Source organism: Lemur catta, chromosome 7, assembly GCF_020740605.2.
Source record: "Lemur catta isolate mLemCat1 chromosome 7, mLemCat1.pri, whole genome shotgun sequence".
NCBI classification, from domain to species: Eukaryota; Metazoa; Chordata; class Mammalia; order Primates; family Lemuridae; genus Lemur; species Lemur catta.
In genome coordinates this window covers 99,654,239-99,675,467 of record NC_059134.1, presented here as the reverse complement: position 1 = coordinate 99,675,467, position 21,229 = coordinate 99,654,239, and the positions used below count along the sequence as shown (strand labels likewise).

Below are 21,229 nucleotides of genomic sequence, written 5' to 3'. Positions count from 1 at the left end.
CCAGGATTTGAATCTGAGTCTGGCTCTTCGAGAGCCCTTTCTGCAATGTCAGGCTGCAGAGCCCTAGAAGAGAGGAACCGCTGGCGTGGGGCGGGCCGTGGCCTGGCCTGGGGAACAGAGCACCAGCCATGGTGTGGGTCGGGGTTTCAAGCAAGCTGACCCCCAGTGTGAGCATCTCTGGGACCTTTTCCCTAGGCTGTGTGACCGAGATCCCGACAAGAGAGACTGAGGGGAGGAGAGGAAGGAGGGGCGGGCTCCTGGCAAGGCATTCGCTCCCGAACGGAATCCTGCAAAGGTCAGTAGGAGGGAGGGGCTGGGAGAGGGGGAGGGGCTGGGTTGGGGGCAGGTGGAGACCCCAAGTGGCCTGGGGAGGCTGGGGCTCTGGTGGAAGGGACGAGGGGCTTGTTGCCTCTGCTGTCTCCTTTCCATCTTCTCTGCTGTGCCTTGGAAGAACTCGCACGGTGGAAGGATGTGAGGCGGGTGAGCCAGGACGCAGGGCAGGTGCATTGGAGAGAGCGCTCCGCTCACTGGAAGTCCACAGCACAGAGGTCCCCAGCTGTCTCATCCCCTTACGCCCTGGCTTCCCCACTCACCGGAGCTCCATTTCCTCACCTCATCCCAGATGGAGAAGGAGGAAGAAGCAACCCGGGAGCTGCTGCTGCCCAACTGGCAGGGCAGCGGCTCCCACGGGCTGACCATTGCCCAGAGAGATGATGGCGTCTATGTGCAGGAGGTGATGCAGAACTCCCCTGCGGCCCGCACTGGGGTGGTCAAGGAGGGTAAGTCGCCCCAGTGTGCAGACTGGGTGCTGGGGGCCGGGTAGGTCAGAGTGCCGGAGGAAAGGGCAGGGGCAGAGAGCAGAGCGGGCTGCATGGTCCCAGTGGCATCAGGATGGTAGGTACCCAAGCCCTGCCCTCCCTTGCCCAGTCTGTGTCCTTGCTTGTGGTCCTCGGGGGAGGCCGTTCTGTGGGGGTAGTGGAGACCTAGTCCTCAGATCCAACTCCATCACCCATGAGCTCTGCAGATTTGGACAAATTAGTTGGCCTGTGTAAGCCTCAAGTTTCCTCATCTGTGCAATGGGTGTTACCCTGTCCACCTTGCAGGGTGGTCATAAGGGTTAAACGCGACTCAGCTGAAGTGCCCAGCATGTCATGGCTGTGTTGTTTCCCTGACACCCTGTGGGTCTTACCTGCTTCTTGCCCCTCCTTACTCAGGGGACCAGATTGTGGGTGCCACCATCTACTTTGACAACCTGCAGTCGGGCGAGGTGACCCAGCTGCTGAACACCATGGGGCACCACACGGTGGGCCTGAAGCTGCACCGCAAGGGGGACCGCTCCCCCGAGCCCGGCCAGACCTGGACCCATGAAGTCTTCAGCTCCCGCAGCTCTGAAGTGGTTCTGGTGAGTGCCTTGCCCACCCGTCTGTGCCCTGAGCTCCCCCGGCCACACCGGCCTGCTGCTCACCGTGCTGAGCCTGCTGTCTGCCTCTTACAAATCCTTCTCCTCCCTCCACCTGTCTGCACTCTCTCCAGCCCTTGGCCAGCCTCTTTCTTCCTGCTCACATGTGGCATGTGGCTTGTGCTGTCCTACATCAGTCTCTTCAGAGTGCCCCTGGGCCACAGCGGGGGAACCGACTGGTGCAGCCTGGTCCTAGGTGCCAGGGGCAAGCTCGGGTGCTTTGCAAGAATCTTTGAAATCACCTCACAGGTGCCCAACTCTGCCTCACAGACATCATCTTTCTCCTTACAGAAGCCCCAAATCGTTCTGTGAATCAGAGGCTGGGCAGCAAAGTGCCTATGGGGACATTGTTCTTTTAGGCTCAACAAGTGCTTTCCAGGGTGCAGGGCCCTGGGAGGACCTCCTCCTGCTTAAACAAGCCAGTGGTTGAGAGCTGGGAGCTGAAGGGCCTGGTCTCCCGGGTGGTCCCTGCAACAGGCCGATGTGAACCTCTAATTGGAAGTCCTTCTCCCAGACCGCACAGTCCAGGAGTATACCTCCTCGTTCCCCATGGGTTTTGTTTACCTGACTGACCCCCAAATAATTCCTGTTCTCCTCCTGTGATGTGGCTGTCAGCCCTTTCTTCAGTCTCTCGTGCTCTGCCCCAGGAGGCTCCGTGGACCTCAGTTCTGGTCCCAGCTTCTCTGGGAAACAGGCACCCGTGTTGTCGTCTGGGCTGTGGCCGGGCGTCTGGTAACTCAGGCAGACCCTGCTGCAACCTCTGCCGGCGTGTCTTTCTGCAGAGCGGGGATGATGAGGAGTACCAGCGCATCTACACCACGAAGATCAAGCCTCGGCTGAGGTCAGAGGACGGAGTGGAAGGGGACCTTGGGGAGACCCAGAGCCGCACCATCACAGTGACCAGAAGGGTCACGGCCTACACTGTGGATGTGACCGGCCGAGAAGGAGCCAAGGACATCGACATCAGCAGCCCTGAATTCAAGATCAAGATCCCAAGGCATGAACTGACTGAAATCTCCAATGTGGATGTGGAGACCCAGTCAGGGAAGACAGTGATCAGACTGCCCTCAGGCTCAGAGGCAGCCTCTCCAGCCACGGGCTCTGCGGTGGAGATCCAAGCAGGGCCCATTTCTGCTTCGGGACCAGAGTTCCAAGGTGCTGGCCACTCGAAGCTCCAAGTCACCATGCCTGGGATAAAGGTGGGAAGCTCAGGCGTCACTGTCAGTACAAAGGGCATAGACTTGGGTGGCAGAGGAGGGGTCCAAGTGCCAGCATCGGACATTTCGTCTTCTCTTGGGGGTGGGGCAGTGGAGGTGCAGGGCCCATCCCTCGAGAGTGGTGATAATGGGAAAATTAAAATTCCCACCATGAAGGCGCCAAAATTTGGTGTCTCTACAGGGCCCGAGGGCCAGGCACCAGCGGCCAGGCTGAGTGTTTCTGCACCTGAATTCTCTGTGGGGCACCAGGGCAGCAGGCCAGGCTCGACCATCAGTGGGAGTGTCCAGGCCCCTCAGCTGGAAGTCAGTGCCCCCTCTGCCAATGTAGAGGGGCTTGAGAGGAAGCTGAAGGGCCCCCAAATCACTGGGCCATCACTTGAGGGTAACCTAGGCTTGAAAGGTGCCAAGCCACAGGGGAGCATTGGGGTGCACACCTCTGCTCCCAAAATCGGGGGCAGCATCACCGGCCCCAGCGTGGCAGTTTGTGTCCCTGATGTTGATGTTCATGGGCCTGGGGGCAAACTGAATGTGCCCAAGATGGAAGTCCCCAAATTCTCTGTATCAGGTTCAAAGGGAAAGGGAGCTGGCATTGAGGTGACACTGCCCACAGGTGAAGTGACTCTTCCTGGAGTCTCTGGGGATGTCAGTCTGCCCGAGATTGCTACTGGTGGGCTGGAAGGGAAGATGAAAGGTGCTAAAGTCAAGACTCCTGAAATGATAATTCAGAAACCTAAAATCTCTATGCAGGATGTGGATCTGAGCCTCGGGTCTTCTAAACTGAAAGGAGATGTTAAAGTTTCCGCTCCTGGGGTGCAAGGTGATGTCAAAGGGCCTCAAGTGGCAGTTAAAGGCACCAGAGTGGACCTAGAGACACCGAACCTAGAGGGGACCTTGACAGGCCCCAAGCTTGGCAGTCCTTCTGGAAAAACAGGAACCTGTAGGATCTCTATGGCAGATGTAGATTTAAGTGCTGCAGCACCTAAAGTGAAAGGGGGTATAGATGTCACACTCCCAAAAGTAGAAGGGAAAGTCAAAGTCCCAGAAGTTGATGTCAAAGGCCCCAAAGTGGATGTCACTGCACCAGATGTGGACGTTCATGGCCCAGAATGGAACCTGAAAATGCCCAAGATGAAAATGCCCAAGTTTGGCACTCCGGGAGTCAAAGGCGAAGGCCCAGGTGTAGACGTGACGCTACCCAAAGGAGATGTCAATATTTCAGGGCCCAAGGTCAATGTGGAAGCCCCAAATATCAACATGGAGGGTCTGGGGGTCAAACTTAAAGACTCTGATGTTAAGCTGCCTGATGTGAGTGTCAAGACACCAAAAGTCTCCATGCCTGATGTAGATTTGGGTGTTAAAGGCCCAAAGGTGAAGGGAGAGTATGATGTAACAGTACCAAAGCTTGAAGGAGAATTGAAAGGCCCCAAAGTGGGCATTGATGTCCCAGATGTGGATGTTCATGGCTCAGACTGGCACCTGAAGATGCCCAAGATGAAAATGCCCAAATTCAGTGTGCCAGGGTTCAAAACAGAGGGCCCAGGAGTGGATGTGAATCTGCCCAAGGCTGATGTGGACATTTCCGGGCCCAAGTTGGATGTTAGTGCTCCAGAGGTTAGCATTGAGGGACCAGAAGGGAAATTGAAAGGGCCCAAGTTTAAGATGCCCGAGATGAATATCAAAGCCCCGAAGATCTCCATGCCTGATGTGGACTTACATTTGAAAGGCCCTAGTGTAAAGGGAGAATACGATGTTACAATGCCAAAGGCTGAAGGTGAGATTAAAGTTCCTGATGTTGAACTTAAAAGTGCCAAAGTGGACATTGATGCCCCAGATGTGGATGTTCAAGGACCAGACTGGCACCTGAAGATGCCCAAGATGAAAATGCCCAAGTTCGGCATGCCTGGTTTCAAAGCAGAGGGTCCAGAAGTGGATGTGAAGCTGCCTAAGGCTGACATTGATGTCTCAGGACCCAAAATGGATGTTGAAGTTCCAGATGTGAATATCGAAGGACCTGAAGGAAAGCTGAAGGGTCCCAAGTTTAAGATGCCAGAGATGAACATCAAGGCCCCCAAGATCTCCATGCCTGATATGGATTTACATATGAAAGGGCCCAAGGTGAAGGGAGAGTATGATGTAACAGTACCAAAGCTGGAAGGGGACCTGAAAGGCCCAAAAGTAGATGTCAGTGCCCCAGATGTTGAAATGCACGGTCCTGATTGGAACCTGAAGATGCCAAAGATTAAAATGCCTAAATTTAGCATGCCCAGCCTCAAAGGAGAAGGCACAGAATTGGATGTGAACCTACCCAAAGCTAACGTGGACATTTCTGCACCAAAGGTAGATATTAGTGCCCCAGATCTGAGCCTTGAAGGACCAGAAGGAAAGTTGAAAGGCCCTAAGTTTAAGATGCCCGAGATGCACTTCAAAGCACCTAAGATGTCTATGCCAGATGTTGACCTGGATCTTAAAGGACCCAAAATGAAAGGAAATGTAGATATATCTGCACCAAAAATAGAAGGTGAAATGAATGTTCCAGATGTAGACATCAAAGGTCCCAAGGTAGACATTAAAGCACCAGATGTGGATGTTCAAGGCCCAGACTGGAGCCTGAAAATGCCAAAGATGAAAATGCCCAAGTTCAGCATGCCTAGCCTCAAAGGTGAGGGTCCAGATGTGGATGTGAACCTGCCTAAAGCTGACATTGATGTCTCAGTACCCAAGGTTGACATTGAAGCCCCAGATGTGAGCCTTGAAGGTCCAGATGGGAAGCTGAAGGGTCCCAAGTTTAAGATGCCTGAAATGCACTTCAAAGCCCCCAAGATCTCCATGCCTGATGTGGACTTACACTTGAAAGGCCCCAAAGTCAAAGGGGATATGAATGTGTCTGTGCCCAAGGTAGAAGGCGAAATGAAAGTGCCAGATGTTGACATCAAAGGCCCCAAAGTGGACATTGATGTCCCAGATGTTGATGTTCATGGCCCAGACTGGAACTTGAAAATGCCGAAGATGAAAATGCCCAAGTTCAGCATGCCTGGCTTCAAAGCAGAAGGTCCAGAAGTGGATGTGAACTTGCCCAAGGCTGACATTGATGTCTCAGGACCCAAGGTGGACACTGAAGTCCCTGATGTGAGCCTTGAGGGTGCAGAAGGGAAGCTGAAGGGTCCCAAGTTTAAGATGCCTGAGATGCACTTCAAGACCCCTAAGATCTCCATGCCTGATGTGGACTTACACTTGAAAGGCCCCAAAGTCAAAGGGGATATGGATGTGTCTGTGCCCCAGACAGAAGGTGAAATGAAAGTGCCAGATGTTGACATCAAAGGCCCCAAAGTGGACATTGATGTTCCAGATGTTGATGTTCATGGCCCTGACTGGAACCTGAAGATGCCCAAGATGAAAATGCCCAAGTTCAGCATGCCCGGCTTCAAAGCAGAAGGTCCAGAAGTGGATGTGAACTTGCCCAAGGCCGACATTGATGTCTTGGGACCCAAGGTGGACATTGAAGTCCCTGATGTGAGCCTTGAGGGTCCAGAGGGGAAGCTGAAGGGTCCCAAGTTTAAAATGCCTGAGATGCACTTCAAAGCCCCTAAGATCTCCATGCCTGATGTGGACCTGAATCTTAAAGGGCCCAAACTAAAGGGAGATGTGGATGTGTCTTTGCCTGAGGTAGAAGGTGAAATGAAAGTGCCAGATGTTGACATTAAAGGGCCCAAAGTTGACATTAGTGCTCCAGATGTTGATGTTCATAGCCCAGACTGGCACCTGAAGATGCCCAAAATGAAAATGCCGAAGTTCAGCATGCCCAGTTTCAAAGGAGAGGGCCCAGAAGTGGATGTAAACCTACCCAAGGCCAACATTGATGTCTCAGGACCCAAGGTGGATGTTGAAGTTCCAGATGTGAATATTGAAGGTCTGGATGCGAAACTAAAAGGTCCCAAATTTAAGATGCCAGAAATGAATATAAAGCCTCAGAAAATATCTATGCCAGATGTTGGTTTGCATTTGAAAGGTCCTAAAATGAAAGGAGATTATGATGTTACAGCTCCAAAACTAGAGGGAGAGATAAAAGCTCCTGATGTTGATATCAAAGGCCCAAAAGTTGACATTAATGCACCAGATGTGGAAGTTCATGGTCCAGACTGGCACCTGAAGATGCCCAAGGTGAAAATGCCCAAGTTCAGCATGCCTGGCTTCAAAGGCGAGGGCCCAGAAGTTGATGTGAACCTGCCCAAAGCTGACATTGATGTCTCAGGACCCAAGGTGGACATTGGTGCTGCAGATGTGAATCTTGAAGCTCCAGAGGGAAAACTAAAAGGCCCTAAGTTCAAGATGCCAAGCATGAGTATACAGACACACAAAATCTCTATGCCTGATGTTGGACTTAATCTGAAAGCACCTAAAATGAAAACTGATGTAGATGTTTCCCTTCCCAAAGTAGAAGGAGACTTGAAAGGTCCTGAAATTGATGTGAAAGCCCCTAAGATGGATGTTAATGTTGGTGATATTGATATTGAATGTCCAGAAGGAAAGTTAAAAGGCCCGAAGTTTAAGATGCCAGACATGCACTTCAAGGGCCCCAAGATCTCCATGCCTGATGTGGATTTACACTTGAAAGGCCCCAAAGTCAAAGGGGATATGGATGTGTCTGTGCCCAAGGTAGAAGGCGAAATGAAAGTGCCAGATGTTGACATCAAAGGACCCAAAGTAGACACTGATGTCCCAGATGTTGATGTTCATGGCCCAGACTGGCACCTGAAGATGCCCAAGATGAAAATGCCCAAGTTCAGCATGCCCGGTTTCAAAGGTGAGGGCCCAGATGTGGATTTGAGCCTGCCCAAGGCCGACATTGATGTGTCTGGACCCAGTGTGGACATTGATGCTCCTGATTTGGATATTGAGGGGCCAGAAGGAAAATTGAAAGGCTCCAAATTTAAGATGCCCAAATTGAATATCAAAGCTCCCAAGATATCCATGCCAGATGTGGACTTGAATTTGAAGGGACCCAAAGTGAAAGGAGAGATTGATGCTTCTGTACCAGAACTGCAAGGTAATCTCAGTAGCCCGCAAGTTGATATCAAAGGTCCTCGTGTAGATGTGGAGGTGCCTGATGTTGATCTGGAGTGTCCTGATGCCAAGTTGAAAGGCCCCAAGTTTAAGATGCCAGACATGCACTTCAAGGCCCCCAAGATCTCCATGCCTGATGTGGACTTACACTTAAAAGGCCCCAAAGTCAAAGGGGATATGGATGTGTCCGTGCCAAAATTGGAAGGAGATTTGAAAGGCCCCAGCGTGGATGTGGAGGTGCCTGATGTTGATCTGGAGTGTCCTGATGCCAAGTTGAAAGGCCCCAAGTTTAAGATGCCAGACATGCACTTCAAGGGCCCCAAGATCTCCATGCCTGATGTGGACTTACACTTAAAAGGCCCCAAAGTCAAAGGGGATATGGATGTGTCCGTGCCAAAATTGGAAGGAGATTTGAAAGGCCCCAGCATGGATGTGGAGGTGCCTGATGTTGATCTGGAGTGTCCTGATGCCAAGTTGAAAGGCCCCAAGTTTAAGATGCCAGACATGCACTTCAAGGCCCCCAAGATCTCCATGCCTGATGTGGACTTACACTTAAAAGGCCCCAAAGTCAAAGGGGATATGGATGTGTCTGTGCCCAAGGCAGAAGGTGAAATGAAAATGCCAGATGTTGATATCAAAGGGCCAAAAGTGGATATTGATGTCCCAGATGTTGATGTTCATGGCCCAGACTGGCACCTGAAGATGCCCAAGATGAAAATGCCAAAGTTCAGCATGCCCAGTTTTAAAGCAGAGGGCCCAGATGTGGATGTGAAAGTGCCCAAGGCTGACATTGATGTCTCGGGACCCAAGGTGGACATTGAAGCCCCAGATGTGAGCCTTGAGGGTCCAGAAGGGAAATTGAAAGGTCCCAAGTTTAAGATGCCTGAAATGCACTTCAAGGGCCCCAAGATCTCCATGCCTGATGTGGACTTAAATCTAAAAGGCCCCAAAGTCAAAGGGGATATGGATGTCTCCGTGCCAAAATTGGAAGGAGATTTGAAAGGCCCCAGCGTGAATGTGGAGGTGCCTGATGTTGATTTGGAGTGTCCAGAAGGAAAGTTGAAAGGCCCCAAGTTTAAGATGCCAGACATGCACTTCAAGGCCCCCAAGATCTCCATGCCTGATGTGGACTTACACTTAAAAGGCCCCAAAGTCAAAGGGGATATGGATGTGTCTGTGCCCAAGGTAGAAGGTGAAATGAAAATGCCAGATGTTGACATCAAAGGACCCAAAGTAGACACTGATGTCCCAGATGTGGATGTTCATGGCCCAGACTGGCACCTGAAGATGCCCAAGATGAAAATGCCCAAGTTCAGCATGCCCGGTTTCAAAGGTGAGGGCCCAGATGTGGATGTGAGCCTGCCCAAGGCTGACATTGATGTCTCGGGACCCAAGGTGGACATTGAAGTCCCTGATGTGAGCCTTGAGGGTCCAGAGGGGAAACTGAAGGGTCCCAAGTTTAAGATGCCTGAGATGCACTTTAAGGCTCCGAAGATCTCCATGCCTGATGTTGATTTTAACTTAAAGGGCCCTAAAATCAAAGGCGATGTTGATGTTTCTGCCCCAAAGCTGGAGGGAGATTTAAAGGGTCCAGAACTGGATGTCAAGGGCCCCAAATTGGATGTTGACATGCCAGAAGTAGCTGTGGAAGGCCCAGATGGCAAATGGAAAAGTCCCAAGTTCAAAATGCCAGACATGCACTTTAAAGCTCCCAAAATCTCCATGCCAGACATCGATCTACACTTAAAGAGTCCCAAGGTAAAGGGAGAAGTGGATGTAGATGTTCCCAAATTGCAAGGTGACCTCAAAGGGCCACATGTGGACATGAGTGGGCCAGACATTGACATAGAAGGCCCAGAGGGCAAATTGAAAGGGCCCAAGTTCAAAATGCCTGATATGCACTTCAAAGCCCCCAATATTTCTATGCCTGATGTTGACCTAAATCTGAAAGGACCAAAAATCAAGGGGGATGTGGATGTGTCTGTGCCTGAGGTAGAAGGTAAAATTAAAGTACCAGATGTGAACATCAAGGGCCCCAAAATAGATGTTGATGCTCCCGATGTTCACGGCCCAGACTGGCACCTGAAGATGCCCAAGATGAAAATGCCCAAGTTCAGCATGCCTGGCTTCAAAGGAGAAGGTCCAGAAGTGGATGTGAACCTGCCCAAGGCTGACCTTGATGTCTCAGGACCCAAAGTGGACATTCAAGGCCCTGATGTTAATATTGAAGGACCAGAAGGAAAGCTGAAAGGGCCTAAGTTCAAGATGCCTGAGATGAACATCAAAGCCCCCAAGATCTCCATGCCTGACTTTGATTTGCATCTAAAAGGTCCCAAGGTGAAAGGTGATGTGGATGTTTCTCTACCCAGAGTGGAGGGTGACCTTAAGGGCCCTGAAGTTGATATCAAAGGCCCCAAAGTGGACATCAATGCCCCAGACGTTGATGTGCAAGGCCCAGACTGGCACTTGAAGATGCCCAAGATGAAAATGCCGAAGTTCAGCATGCCTGGCTTCAAAGGTGAGGGCCCAGAAGTTGATGTGAACCTGCCCAAGGCTGACATTGATGTCTCAGGACCCAAAGTGGATGTTGAGGGCCCTGATGTTAACATTGAGGGACCAGAGGGAAAGTTGAAAGGGCCTAAGTTCAAGATGCCTGAGATGAACATCAAAGCCCCCAAGGTCTCCATGCCAGAGTTCGATTTACACTTGAAAGGTCCTAAAGTAAAGGGCGATATGGATGTTTCTCTGCCTAAGGTGGAAGGTGACCTCAAGGGCCCTGAAGTGGACATTAAGGTCCCCAAAGTGGACATAAATGCCCCGGATGTTGATGTTCAAGGCCCGGACTGGCACCTGAAGATGCCCAAGATAAAAATGCCAAAGTTCAACATGCCTGGCTTCAAAGGTGAGGGCCCAGATGTCGATGTAAACCTGCCCAAGGCTGACATTGATGTCTCAGGACCCAAAGTGGATGTTGAATGTCCTGATGTGAACATTGAAGGACCTGAAGGAAAGTGGAAAAGCCCAAAGTTTAAGATGCCTGAAATGCATTTTAAGACTCCAAAGATATCGATGCCAGATATTGACCTTAATCTAACAGGTCCAAAAATAAAAGGAGATGTGGATATTACAGGTCCCAAGGTAGAGGGAGATCTGAAAGGCCCTGAAGTTGACCTCAAGGGGCCCAAAGTGGACATTGATGTTCCTGATGTAGACGTTCAAGGCCCAGATTGGCACCTGAAGATGCCCAAGATGAAAATGCCCAAGTTTGGCATGCCTGGCTTCAAAGGAGAGGGCCCTGAACTGGATGTGAGCATGCCCAAGGCTGACATTGATGTCTCAGGACCCAAGGTGGACATTGAAGGCCCTGATGTTAACATTGAAGGACCAGAAGGAAAGTTGAAAGGGCCTAAGTTCAAGATGCCTGAGATGAACATCAAAGCCCCCAAGATCTCCATGCCTGACTTTGATTTGCATCTGAAGGGTCCCAAGGTGAAGGGTGATGTGGATGTTTCTCTGCCTACAGTGGAAGGTGACCTTAAAGGCCCTGAAGTTGACATTAAGGGCCCCAAAGTGGACGTCAGTGCCCCAGATGTCGATGTTCATGGCCCAGACTGGCACCTTAAGATGCCTAAGGTAAAAATGCCCAAGTTCAGCATGCCCGGCTTCAAAGGAGAGGGTCCAGAAGTGGATGTGAACCTGCCCAAGGCCGACATTGATGTCTCGGGACCCAAGGTGGACATTGAAGGCCCTGATGTTAACATCGAAGGACCAGAGGGAAAGTTGAAGGGGCCTAAGTTCAAGATGCCTGAGATGAACATCAAAGCCCCCAAGATCTCCGTACCAGATATTGATCTTAACTTGAAAGGCCCCAAAGTGAAGGGTGATGTGGATGTATCTCTGCCAAAAGTAGAAGGGGATGTGAAAGTTCCTGAAGTGGATATTAAAAGCCCCAAAGTGGATATCGATGCCCCAGATGTGGATGTTCATGGACCAGACTGGCACCTGAAGATGCCCAAGATCAAAATGCCCAAGTTCAGCATGCCTGGCTTCAAAGGTGAGGGCCCAGAAGTTGATGTGAACCTGCCCAAGGCTGACATTGATGTCTCGGGGCCCAAGGTGGACATTGATGTTCCAGATGTTAATATCGAAGGTCCAGATGCAAAACTGAAGGGCCCCAAGTTCAAGATGCCTGAAATGAATATCAAGGCTCCTAAACTATCAATGCCAGATTTGGACCTTAATCTTAAAGGCCCTAAAATGAAGGGAGAGGTGGATGTTTCACTTCCTAATGTAGAAGGTGATTTAAAAGGGCCCACTGTTGACATAAAGGGCCCAAAAGTAGATGTAGATGCTCCTGATATTGACATTCATGGCCCAGATGCCAAATTAAAAGGTCCCAAACTGAAGATGCCTGATATGCATGTAAACATGCCCAAGATCTCCATGCCAGAAATTGACTTGAATTTGAAAGGTTCAAAGCTGAAGGGAGATGTTGATATTTCTGGACCCAAACTGGAAGGTGACATTAAAGCTCTTAATATGGATGTAAAGGGCCCAGAAGTAGACATTTCTGGTCCTAAGCTCAATGTTGAAAGCAAGTCAAAGAAATCTCGTTTTAAGCTTCCCAAATTTAATTTTTCAGGCTCCAAGGTTCAGACACCTGAGGTTGATGTCAAAGTTAAAAAGCCAGATATTGATGTAACAGGTCCAAAAGTTGATATTAATGCACCTGATGTTGAGGTCCAAGGAAAAGTGAAAGGATCCAAGTTTAAAATGCCTTTCCTGAGTATTTCTTCTCCCAAAGTTTCTATGCCTGATGTGGAGCTAAATTTAAAAGGTCCTAAAGTCAAAGGTGACTTCGATGTTGCAGGTCCCAATTTAGAAGGTGAATTGAAAGGTCCTAAAGTAGATATTAAGGCACCAGAAGTCCATCTCAACGCACCTGATGTGGATGTTCATGGTCCGGACTGGAATCTCAAAATGCCCAAGATGAAAATGCCCAAGTTCAGTGTGCCTGGCTTAAAAGCAGAAGGGCCAGATGTTGCTGTGGATCTACCAAAAGGAGACGTGAACATAGAGGGTCCAAGTATGAACATTGAGGGCCCAGGAATCAATGTGGAAGGTCCAGAGGGAGAGTTAAAAGGTCCCAAATTCAAGATGCCTGACATAAATGTCAAAGCCCCTAAGATATCTGTGCCTGACATTGACTTAAACCTGAAGGGCCCCAAGGTGAAGGGTGACGTCAATGTTTCTCTTCCCAAACTTGAAGGGGATCTAAAAGGGCCAGAGGGTGATATCAAAGGCCCAAAAGTGGACATTGGTGCCCCAGATGTGGATGTTCATGGTCCAGACTGGCACCTAAAGATGCCCAAGGTAAAAATGCCCAAGTTCAGCATGCCTGGCTTCAAAGGAGAGGGTCCTGAAGTGGATGTTACCCTTCCTAAAGCGCACATTGACATTTCTGGACCCAGTGTAGACACTGATGTTCCAAATGTGAATATTGAAGGTCCAGATGCAAAGCTGAAGGGCCCCAAGTTCAAGATGCCAGAGATGAACATCAAAGCTCCCAAGATTTCCATGCCTGACTTTGATCTGAACCTGAAGGGACCCAAAATGAAGGGTGATATGGATGTGTCCTTGCCAAAAGTGGAAGGTGACCTAAAGGGCCCTGAAGTGGACATCAAGGGCCCCAAAGTGGATATTGACACTCCTGATATTAACATTGAAGGCCCAGAGGGCAAATTGAAGGGGCCCAAATTTAAGATGCCAGAGATGAACTTAAAAGCTCCCAAAATATCAATGCCTGATATTGATTTAAATCTGAAGGGCCCTAAGATGAAGGGTGATGTGGATGTTTCCCTTCCCAAGATTGAAGGTGATCTAAAAGGCCCAGAGGTGGATATCAAAGGCCCCAAAGTGGACATCAGTGCCCCAGATGTTGATGTTCATGGCCCAGACTGGCACCTTAAGATGCCTAAGGTAAAAATGCCCAAGTTCAGCATGCCCGGCTTCAAAGGAGAGGGTCCAGAAGTGGATGTGAACCTGCCCAAGGCCGACATTGATGTCTCAGGACCCAAGGTGGACATTGAAGGCCCTGATGTTAACATCGAAGGACCAGAGGGAAAGTTGAAGGGGCCTAAGTTCAAGATGCCTGAGATGAACATCAAAGCCCCCAAGATCTCTGTGCCAGATATTGATCTTAACTTGAAAGGCCCCAAAGTGAAGGGTGATGTGGATGTATCTCTGCCAAAAGTAGAAGGGGATGTGAAAGTTCCTGAAGTGGATATTAAAAGCCCCAAAGTGGATATCGATGCCCCAGATGTGGATGTTCATGGACCAGACTGGCACCTGAAGATGCCCAAGATCAAAATGCCCAAGTTCAGCATGCCTGGCTTCAAAGGTGAGGGCCCAGAAGTTGATGTGAACCTGCCCAAGGCTGACATTGATGTCTCGGGGCCCAAGGTGGACATTGATGTTCCAGATGTTAATATCGAAGGTCCGGACGCAAAACTGAAGGGCCCCAAGTTCAAGATGCCTGAGATGAACATTAAAGCCCCCAAGATCTCCATGCCTGACTTTGATTTGCACTTGAAAGGTCCTAAGGTGAAAGGTGATGTGGATGTTTCTCTTCCTACAGTGGAAGGTGATCTAAAGGCCCCTGAAGTTGACATTAAAGGTCCCAAAGTGGACATCGATGCCCCAGATGTGGATGTTCATGGCCCAGACTGGCACCTGAAAATGCCCAAGGTGAAAATGCCCAAGTTCAGCATGCCTGGCTTCAAAGGAGAGGGCCCAGAAGTGGATGTGAACCTGCCCAAGGCTGACATTGATGTCTCAGGACCCAAAGTGGACATTGATACTCCTGACATTGACATTCATGGTCCAGAAGGAAAACTGAAGGGTCCTAAGTTTAAAATGCCTGACCTGCACCTTAAGGCACCCAAGATCTCTGTGCCTGAAGTTGATTTGAATTTGAAGGGTCCAAAAGTGAAGGGAGACGTGGATGTTTCTCTGCCCAAAGTGGAAGGTGACCTCAAAGGCCCTGAAGTTGACATCAAGGGGCCCAACGTGGACATCCATGCCCCAGATGTGGATGTTCGTGGCCCAGATTGGCACCTGAAAATGCCCAAGGTGAAAATGCCCAAGTTCAGCATGCCTGGCTTCAAAGGAGAAGGTCCAGAAGTGGATGTGAACCTGCCCAAGGCCGACATTGATGTCTCAGGACCCAAGGTGGACATTGATGTTCCAGATGTAAATATTGAAGGTCCAGATGCAAAACTGAAGGGCCCCAAGTTCAAGATGCCTGAGATGAATATCAGAGCCCCCAAGATCTCTATGCCTGATATTGACTTAAACTTGAAAGGTCCCAAAGTAAAAGGTGGCATGGATGTTTCTCTTCCTAAAGTGGAGGGTGACCTAAAAGGCCCTGAAGTTGACCTCAAAGGCCCCAAAGTGGACATTGATGTCCCTGATGTGGATGTTCATGGCCCAGACTGGCACCTGAAGATGCCCAAGGTGAAGATGCCCAAGTTCAGCATGCCTGGCTTCAAAGGAGAGGGCCCAGAAGTGGATGTTACCCTTCCTAAAGCTGACATTGACATTTCTGGCCCCAACGTGGATATTGATACCCCAGATGTCAATATTGAAGGTCCAGATGCAAAACTGAAGGGCCCCAAGTTCAAGATGCCAGAGATGAACATCAAAGCCCCCAAAATCTCTATGCCTGACATTGACTTTAACTTAAAGGGTCCCAAAGTGAAGGGTGATGTGGATGTCTCTCTGCCCAAAGTGGAAGGTGATCTCAAGGGCCCCAGTGTGGACATTGATACTCCTGATGTCAATATTGAAGGTCCAGAAGGAAAATTGAAGGGACCCAAATTTAAGATGCCTGAGATGAACATCAAAGCCCCCAAGATCTCTATGCCTGACTTTGATTTACATCTGAAAGGTCCCAAAGTAAAGGGTGATGCAGACCTTTCATTACCTAAGGTGGAAGGTGATCTGAAAGGGCCAGAGGTGGACATTGAAGGTCCTGAAGGGAAACTCAAAGGTCCCAAATTTAAGATCCCTGATGTTCATTTCAAAACCCCACAAATCTCTATGAGTGACATTGATTTGAACTTGAAAGGACCTAAGATAAAAGGAGATGTGGATGTTTCTATTCCTAAACTGGAAGGAGATCTGAAAGGCCCCAAAGTGGATGTTAAAGGCCCTAAGCTGGACATAGACACTCCTGACATTGACATTCATGGTCCAGAAGGAAAACTGAAGGGCCCCAAGTTTAAAATGCCTGACCTGCACCTCAAGGCACCCAAGATCTCCATGCCTGAAGTTGATCTGAATCTGAAAGGTCCAAAGGTGAAGGGTGATGTGGATGTTTCTTTGCCCAAAGTGGAAGGTGACCTCAAGGGCCCCGATGTTGATATCAGAGGTCCTAAAGTGGATATTGACATCCCAGATGTTGATGTTCATGGCCCAGACTGGCACCTGAAGATGCCCAAGGTGAAAATGCCCAAGTTCAGCATGCCTGGCTTCAAAGGTGAGGGCCCAGATGTGGATGTGAACCTGCCCAAGGCTGACATTGATGTCACAGGACCAAAGATGGACATTGATGTTCCAGATGTGAATATTGAAGGCCCAGATGCAAAACTGAAGGGCCCCAAGTTCAAGATGCCTGAGATGAACATCAAAGCCCCCAAGATCTCCGTGCCTGACATCGACTTACACCTGAAAGGCCCCAAAGTGAAGGGTGATGTGGATGCTTCCCTGCCCAAAGTGGAAGGTGACCTCAAAGGCCCTGAAGTTGACATCAAGGGCCCTAAGATGGACATTGATGTTCCAGATGTGAATATTGAAGGCCCAGATGCAAAACTGAAGGGCCCCAAGTTCAAGATGCCTGAGATGAACATCAAAGCTCCCAAGATCTCCATGCCTGATATCGACTTAAACTTGAAAGGTCCCAAAGTGAAGGGAGACATGGATGTTTCTCTGCCCAAAGTGGAAGGTGACCTCAAAGGCCCTAAAGTTGACATCAAAGGGCCCAACGTGGACATCAATGCCCCAGATGTGGATGTTCATGGGCCAGACTGGCACCTGAAAATGCCCAAGGTGAAAATGCCTAAATTTAGCATGCCTGGCTTCAAAGCAGAGGGTCCAGAAGTGGATGTGAACCTGCCTAAGGCTGACATTGATGTCTCAGTACCCAAACTGGACATTGATGTTCCAGATGTTAATATTGAAGGTCCAGATGCTAAACTAAAAGGCCCCAAGTTCAAGATGCCTGAGATAAATATCAAGGCTCCCAAGATCTCCATGCCTGATGTCGACTTGGATTTGAAAGGACCCAAAGTAAGAGGAGATTTTGATGTATCTGTCCCTAAGATGGAAGGTACTTTGAAGGGCCCAGAAGTAGACCTGAAAGGTCCAAGTCTGGATTTTGAAGGCCCTGATGCCAAACTCAGTGGCCCAGCTTTGAAGATGCCATCATTGGATATATCTGCTCCTAAAGTATCTGTTCCTGATATTGATTTACATCTCAAGGCACCAAAAATTGGAGTTTCTGGTCCAAAGATAGAAGGTGGTGAAGTGGACCTCAAGGGGCCCAAAGTGGATTTAGAAGCTCCAAGCTTAGATGTACACATGGAAAGCCCAGATATTAATATTGAGGGGCCAGATGTTAAAATTCCCAAATTTAAGAAACCCAAGTTTGGATTTGGGGCAAAAAGCCCCAAAGCTGACATCAAGTCCCCTTCACTAGATGTGACTGTTCCTGAGGCAGAGCTGAACCTTGAGACTCCTGAAATTAGTGTTGGTGGCAAGGGCAAGAAAAGTAAGTTTAAAATGCCTAAAATTCATATGAGTGGGCCTAAAATTAAGTCCAAAAAACAGGGATTTGATTTGAATGTTCCTGGGGGTGAAATTGATGCCAGTCTCAAGGCTCCTGATGTGGATGTCAACGTCTCGGGACCGGATGCTGCACTCAAAGTCGATGTGAAATCTCCCAAAACCAAGAAACCTATGTTTGGAAAAATGTACTTCCCAGATGTAGAGTTTGACATTAAATCACCTAAATTTAAAGCTGAGGCCCCCCTCCCTAGCCCCAGAATGGAGGGTGAAATCCAGGCACCTGATCTGGATATTTCTTCGCCAGGGATTAATGTTGAAGGTCCTGACATCAAGGTAAAGGCTCCCAAGTTCAAGATGCCAGGTGTGGATGTCTCAGGGCCAAAAATAGAGGGTGATTTGAAAGGCCCCAGGGTGCAGGCAAACTTGGGCGCACCTGACATCAATGTCGAAGGCCCTGATGCTAAAGTCAAAGCACCATCTTTTGGCATTTCCGCCCCTCAAGTCTCCATCCCTGATGTGAATGTGAACTTGAAAGGACCAAAGATAAAGGGTGATGTCCCCAGTGTGGGACTGGAAGGACCAGACATAGATCTGCAAGGTCCAGAAGCAAAAATCAAGTTCCCCAAGTTTTCGATGCCCAAGATTGGTGTCCCTGGTGTGAAAATGGAAGGTGAGGGTGCTGAGGTCCATGCCCAGCTTCCCTCTCTTGAAGGAAGCTTGAGTGCACCAGATGTTAAGCTTGAAGGGCCTGATGTCTCTCTAAAGGGGCCAGGAGTAGACTTGCCTTCAGTGAACCTCTCTATGCCAAAAGTCTCTGGGCCTGACCTTGACCTGAACTTGAAAGGACCAAGTATGAAGGGAAACGTGGATGCATCTGTTCCCAGCATGAAGGTGCATGCTCCAGGGCTCGACCTCAGAGGTGTGGGTGGAAAGGTGCAGATAGGAGGAGACGGTGTGAAAGTGCCGGGGATCGATGCCACGACAAAACTTAACGTTGGGGCACCAGACGTAACACTGAGGGGACCAAGCCTGCAGGGAGACCTCGCTGTCTCTGGTGACATCAAATGCCCTAAAGTATCTGTAGGAGCTCCTGATCTAAGCTTGGAGGCATCTGAAGGCGGTATTAAACTTCCTAAAATGAAGCTGCCCCAATTTGGCATCTCTACTCCAGGGTCTGACTTGGACATTAATGTCAAGGGGCCACAAGTTGCTGGAGAACTAAAGGGGCCAGGCATGGATGTGAACCTGAAAGGGCCTCAGATTTCAGCACCGGACATGGACTTAAACTTGGAAGGACCAAAGGTGAAGGGGAGCCTTGGGGCCACTGGTGACATGAAAGGCCCCACTGTCGGAGGAGGTCTTCCAGGCGTGAGTGTTCAGGGCCTAGAAGGAAACTTCCAAATGCCTGGAATTAAGTCCTCTGGATGTGATGTGACCCTGCCAGGTGTGAACGTGAAACTCCCAACTGGGCAGATTTCTGGTCCTGAAATCAAAGGCGATCTGAAAAGTTCAGGAGTAGGTTTCCATGGGGCTGCTCCTGACATCAGTGTGAAGGGGCCTTCCTTCAGCATGGCAGCTCCTGAGTCAGATCTTGGCGTCAGCTTGAAGGGCCCGAAAATCAAAGGAGGTGTGGACGTTTCAGGAGGTGTCAGTGCCCCAGATATCAGCCTGGATGCAGGGCATATGAGTGTCAAAGGTTCCGGGGGTGACTGGAAGGGACCCCAGGTTTCCTCTGCTCTCAACTTGGACACATCTAGGTTTGCTGGGGGCCTTCATTTCTCAGGACCAAAGGTAGAAGGAAGTGTGAAAGGAGGTCAGATTGGACTTCAGGCTCCGGGGCTGAGTGTGTCTGGGCCTCAAGGTCACCTGGAAAGTGGATCTGGAAAAGTAACATTCCCCAAGATGAAGATCCCCAAGTTTACCTTCTCTGGCCGCGAGCTGGTTGGCAGAGAAGTGGGGGTGGATATTAACTTCCCTAAAGCAGAGGCCAATATCCAGGCTGGTGCCGGAGAAGGCGAGTGGGAGGAGTCCGAAGTAAAACTTAAAAAATCCAAAATCAAAATGCCCAAGTTTAATTTTTCCAAACCTAAAGGGAAAGCTGGTGTCACTGGCTCACCGGAAGCATCCATTTCTGGGTCCAAAGGTGACCTGAAAAGTTCAAAGGCCAGCCTGGGCTCTCTGGAAGGGGAGGCAGAGGCTGAAGCCTCTTCACCCAAAGGCAAATTCTCCTTATTTAAAAGCAAGAAGCCACGGCACCGCTCAAATTCATTCAGTGATGAGAGAGAGTTCTCTGCACCTTCCACCCCCACGGGGACTTTGGAGTTTGAAGGAGGGGAAGTGTCGTTGGAAGGCGGGAAAGTGAAAGGGAAACATGGAAAGCTGAAATTCGGTACCTTTGGTGGATTGGGGTCGAAGAGCAAAGGTCATTATGAGGTGACTGGGAGTGATGATGAGGCAGGCAAGTTACAGGGGAGTGGAGTGTCCTTGGCCTCTAAGAAGTCCCGACTGTCCTCTTCTTCTAGCAATGACAGTGGGACTAAAGTTGGCATCCAGCTTCCTGAGGTGGAGCTGGCAGTGTCCACAAAGAAAGAGTAGAGGCCTCTGTATGTGTGTACATATACATATATAGCAAAACATCAGCCCGGCGTGTTTGTATATAAACCTCAGAGAGAAACACGCCGACAGCCTCAGCAATAATGCAAAGATTTTGCCTCTCCCGCTGGCAAGCGCTGAAAAACCAACCGCCTTTAGGCTCCTGGAACTATACAACTAGGTAAAGAATTCCAAGTTCGTCCAGCCCACGTGCAAAATCAGCAGTATTTGCCTTAAGATTTCAGGTTTTTTTTTTTGCATTGAACGCTGAGAGCTCCTGTTTACTAAGCAAGCTTTTGTGTTTTTATTATCCTCATTTTTCCTGAACATTGTTAGCCTCGGGGTATTGGAAACCCACTTTTTCATTGTAATGACTTTTGGGGCTTTTGTTAGTAAGGGGGGGGTGGGGTAATAGGCAGCAGAGGGGGCCACATCTCCATTTCTCCTAAGATTGGATCCATTCAAACAGCAAATCCCCAAAGACAGCCAGAGGAGGCAGCAGCCTGCTGTGGGGGTGTTTTTAGAGCTCTTTAGCATTGCTTTTCCCCCAGGGGTGGCGGTCCCAGCTGGTTTGGTGCTGACGGGAAGAGGGAATTAAAATCTGTTTGCAAATTGTCCAACCCACCAGCTCAACATGAGGGGCTCCAGTCTGTGTTTTGTAAGAGAAATGTTTTATTCACAACCGCCGTGCTCCTGATACTCTGATTTCTTTTAACACATGTTATCATGATTAAGAAATTTTCCAGCACTTTAATGGCAAATTAATTGAGAATGTAAGAAAATCGATGCTGTACAAGGCAAATAAAGTTGTTTCTTAACCCTGACGTCCCGTGCCTTTGCGTTCTGTGTTGGGGGGATGAAGCCCGGGGGAGCTGCACACCCGGCCCTGACCGTTCAGGCCAGATCCACCCCGTGGTGTTGCTGTTTCATCAGTGACTTTAGGCAGTCACCTCCGCACAGGTGGCATTCTTTGCTCCTTGGTCGTCAGGGTGAGGCTGGCTGCACCACTGCTGAGAAAGGAAGAGAGGCTTGGCCCCAGGACCCACCCACCAAT

At 49.6% G+C, this 21,229-nt stretch overlaps 1 protein-coding gene across 9 annotated transcripts in view; it reads left to right on the top strand.

The window, feature by feature from the left end:
- The window catches only part of AHNAK (AHNAK nucleoprotein), an 83,887-nt gene that overhangs the window by 9,739 nt on the left and 52,919 nt on the right, over nucleotides 1-21,229 (top strand). The window contains exons 2-6 of one of the 9 annotated variants that reach the window (XM_045555851.1): nucleotides 196-295; nucleotides 623-779; nucleotides 1,215-1,402; nucleotides 2,242-2,658; nucleotides 3,424-20,999. In XM_045555851.1, the coding sequence (XP_045411807.1) occupies nucleotides 623-779; nucleotides 1,215-1,402; nucleotides 2,242-2,658; nucleotides 3,424-20,178 (17,517 nt within the window). In that variant the 5' untranslated portion in view covers nucleotides 196-295 and the 3' untranslated portion in view covers nucleotides 20,179-20,999. Of the gene's footprint in view, nucleotides 1-195; nucleotides 296-622; nucleotides 780-1,214; nucleotides 1,403-2,241; nucleotides 21,000-21,229 lie in introns of those variants that run through there. The other 8 variants (XM_045555853.1, XM_045555854.1, XM_045555850.1 and 5 more) reach the window with 8 other exon arrangements.